Genomic DNA, 3,221 nt, shown 5'->3' with positions numbered 1-3,221 from the left:
TGTGTTCTTGCTATCGTTGTGCGCGTTGTTGATTAGTTTGGTGCATGTCTATGAGACTTGGAATGCTATAAAAGTATACACTATAGAGCAAGTGAGACACTCCATGTTTGAACAATATCTTCTAATGTGAATTTTTCTCTGCCCGTGTTTGCTTTCTTCATGACGTAAATGCTCTAATGACCTAAATATTAATTTCTTAATGACTCAACATGTGCAAATTGTCGAATGCTTGAAGGATGTTGATCTTTTTACTCTGTGGTCTGAGGAGATTCTAATTGAAGACAACTTGATTTTAGATATCCTTTTTCTTGGATACTATGACTCATTTTGTACATGTAGTGCTGAAATATGGAAGAGGTTTTGTTCTCTTTACAAGGTATATTACTACACTTATGCTTTTGATTAGTTTGCTATGTGATATCTTCATAATCTAATCCTGAAATCTTCATGGATCCAGGGGATCTTACTTGGTGACTATAACTTGGGGAAGCTGGCAATAACTACAGAAGCACAACAGTTGTCTTACCATACTAAAGTTCAGCTGCTTCTTATTTTAATAGAAACACTGAACTTGGAGAATATGCTTCAAATGGTTCATGATGAAAGACCTTATAGGTCAGCCTACTTGATTATTTTGCTTTTTTACTTATGAAGCAACACATTGTGGGATGGTATGTTCTTTTTACTCTTATAGGTCAACCAATGAAACACTATTTGCTTGTCCATAATTTGAAAAACCTTATTTTTGGTGCAATGACTGGCTGAATTTTTGGTCTCATTCTCTATCTGGAACCTAAAATAAAATCGTTGTTGACAATAATGTGTTGGGGTCTTAGGCAACCATGAGGCAGATATTCATTCTTTTGGACTTGCCTTGTTGCCATACCTAGATATTTCGTTCGATAACCAGATTTCTCTCAAATCATCAAGAAATTTCATATACTTCTGTTCTGTTTTTCAGCGAAGTCTATTGTGCTATGATCGTCAAAGCCTTTATTTCTGTGACTCTTTTGAGAGGGTTCTTTGGTCTTGCCTATTGCTGCTATGATGTATGCCTTGGATAGGAATGTTTGCTTATGAGTTGGTATGGTGTAGTGCTATTTATTGTTTTGGTTTGATGGTGGGTTTCAGTCAAATTCTACATTCTTGGTGAAATGGATGTGGTATTCTTAATATTATACTAGACTGCTTTTATTTTATGATTTTTTTCTTTATTTTTCTTTTAGGAACTAAATATATTTTTTTTGTTAAGTGCGGTAAAAATCTCTTTTTGCTTTTACAGGAAGGGTGTGTGTTCTTTTTCCTTGAATAATGTCCAAGAGATCGATGCACTAGTTTCTACTTTCAGTGGTTTTGAAATGAATGAAGCTGGTCCTCTTGTTCTAGCTTGGGCAGTATTTCTTTATCTGCTCTTGACACTTCCGGGTAAAAATGGGACCAATGAGCTAATGGTATGTGGTTGAGTTATATGTGAGATTGTTGTTTATTGATGACTTAAGCATGAGCTTTTGTATTACAAAGATAACCTCTTTTCTTGCTCTTCACTCAGGAGATTGATCACATTGGTTATGTTCGTCAAGCCTTTGAGGCTGGATTCTTAAGTTACTGTCTTGAAATTCTTGAGTGTGACATCTTCAAGGAGTATGATGTACGTCATTCTTTGTTCGGTAGCATAATGTGATGTAGTGGATAAATTTTGTCAAACATTGATTTTCTACACTTAAAAATATTTTATATTGAAGCATTCAACCATTTATTTGGCTGAATTATGCTTATTGTTAGCAAAATAGGCATGATATGTTTTAATATCGATACACATAATATCGATATTGTACCTGTACTTTATTTATTCATAATTTTGTTTTGTGGTCTGCCATCTGAATTATTGTACAGCTAATAATTTTTCACTTCCATTTAGGGCCCAGCATCTGGTTATCGCAGTGTCTTGAGGACATTCATATCTGCATTTATTGCATCTTATGAGGTCAACCTTCAGGTATGGATTGTAAAATCTGTAGTTTGTTTTAAGGAGATTATGTATCACTTTCTCATTTGATCTGCTCTAAAATTGGTACAGCTAGAGGACGGTAACCCTGCTTTGATACTGGATATTCTTTGCAAGATCTACCATGGAGAGGTTTGGATGTATAATCATTGTTCTTCAGGTCATTCGCTGCTTCAATAGCATGATATCTGTTAGTGAACAATTATTGATTTAAGAACCTTGCTCGTTAAATTTCAGGAGTCACTATGTACTCAGTTTTGGGATAAGGAAAGTTTTATTGATGGTCCAGTTCGGTGTCTTCTTTACAACCTGGAGAGCGAGTTCCCTGTCAGGACACTTGAACTTGTACGGCTCTTGTCATCCCTCTGTGAAGGCACTTGGCCTGCAGAATGTGTGTAAGTATATATAATTCATGTATTGGAATGACACTGCCGTTGGCCTCTCAAAGACAACAGTACCTAGTTTCTCCACAGTTGTTGGAAATGATTCTTAGTACATTTTTACAACAGGTATAACTTTCTAGATAAGTCTGTTGGTGTATCATCCTTGTTCGAGATTAGCAGTGATTCACAGGTAGATGATGCCTCTCATATGGTTGAGGCACGACAGGCAGTGCAAGTTCCTGGAGTTGAGGGTTTTTTTATTCCTCCTGGTACTCGTGGGCGTGTCTTGAAATTTGTTGGAGAGGATACTGCCCTCGTGCGATGGGAGGTGATGATTTATACATTTTATTTCTTATATGTTGCTTATGTAATATTGCTATTTTGTCTCCTCTTTGCCTTAGTAAAGGAGATTTACCTCTAAACAGTCTTACTATAGACATGCTACATAATAGGGTTCAATGACATCGTTTGATCCATGTAGCCGACCCCATTGTGGGATAAGGCTTTGTTGTTGTCATTATTGTTGTTGTTTGCCTTAGGAAAGGATAGGTCTGGAATATCCAGTAACCTGAAAACACTGCCAATTGATCACATTAGTGAGGCTGGTCTGACTTCCTGAAAGAAAGATTTTATTTATTTTTTACATACTGTGTTGTAATAATGTTAAAAGTCATTTGCTTGAATGTCACCACTGCTGATTTTAGGTATTTATTTTATTTATACTTAATTTGATGATTGTACTTGCTCGCCTGTCCCAAACTAGCAAAATGTGTAAAATTCTCTATAAATTATTTGGTGACCATGACATATCTTTTCAGTCTCAAGTGTTATTC

General features: G+C 35.8%; 1 protein-coding gene across 7 annotated transcripts in view; it reads left to right on the top strand.

Annotated features, from left to right (window-relative positions):
* LOC107629607 (nucleoporin NUP188 homolog) overlaps positions 1-3,221 on the top strand; it is a 17,863-nt gene that overhangs the window by 2,678 nt on the left and 11,964 nt on the right. For 5 of the 7 annotated variants that reach the window (XM_021118099.1, XM_016332428.2, XM_021118100.1 and 2 more), the window contains 8 exons: positions 236-376; positions 458-615; positions 1,283-1,451; positions 1,550-1,648; positions 1,919-1,996; positions 2,078-2,137; positions 2,243-2,400; positions 2,515-2,716. In XM_021118099.1, coding sequence (XP_020973758.1) covers positions 236-376; positions 458-615; positions 1,283-1,451; positions 1,550-1,648; positions 1,919-1,996; positions 2,078-2,137; positions 2,243-2,400; positions 2,515-2,716 — 1,065 coding nt within the window. Of the gene's footprint in view, positions 1-235; positions 377-457; positions 616-963; positions 1,085-1,143; positions 1,164-1,282; positions 1,452-1,549; positions 1,649-1,918; positions 1,997-2,077; positions 2,138-2,242; positions 2,401-2,514; positions 2,717-3,221 lie in introns of those variants that run through there. The other 2 variants (XM_016332429.2, XM_021118101.1) reach the window with 2 other exon arrangements.

This window comes from Arachis ipaensis, chromosome B03, assembly GCF_000816755.2.
Source record: "Arachis ipaensis cultivar K30076 chromosome B03, Araip1.1, whole genome shotgun sequence".
Lineage (NCBI taxonomy): Eukaryota > Viridiplantae > Streptophyta > Magnoliopsida > Fabales > Fabaceae > Arachis > Arachis ipaensis.
The sequence above is the reverse complement of the archived record's forward strand: the minus strand, read 5'-3'. Positions and strand labels throughout refer to the sequence as shown.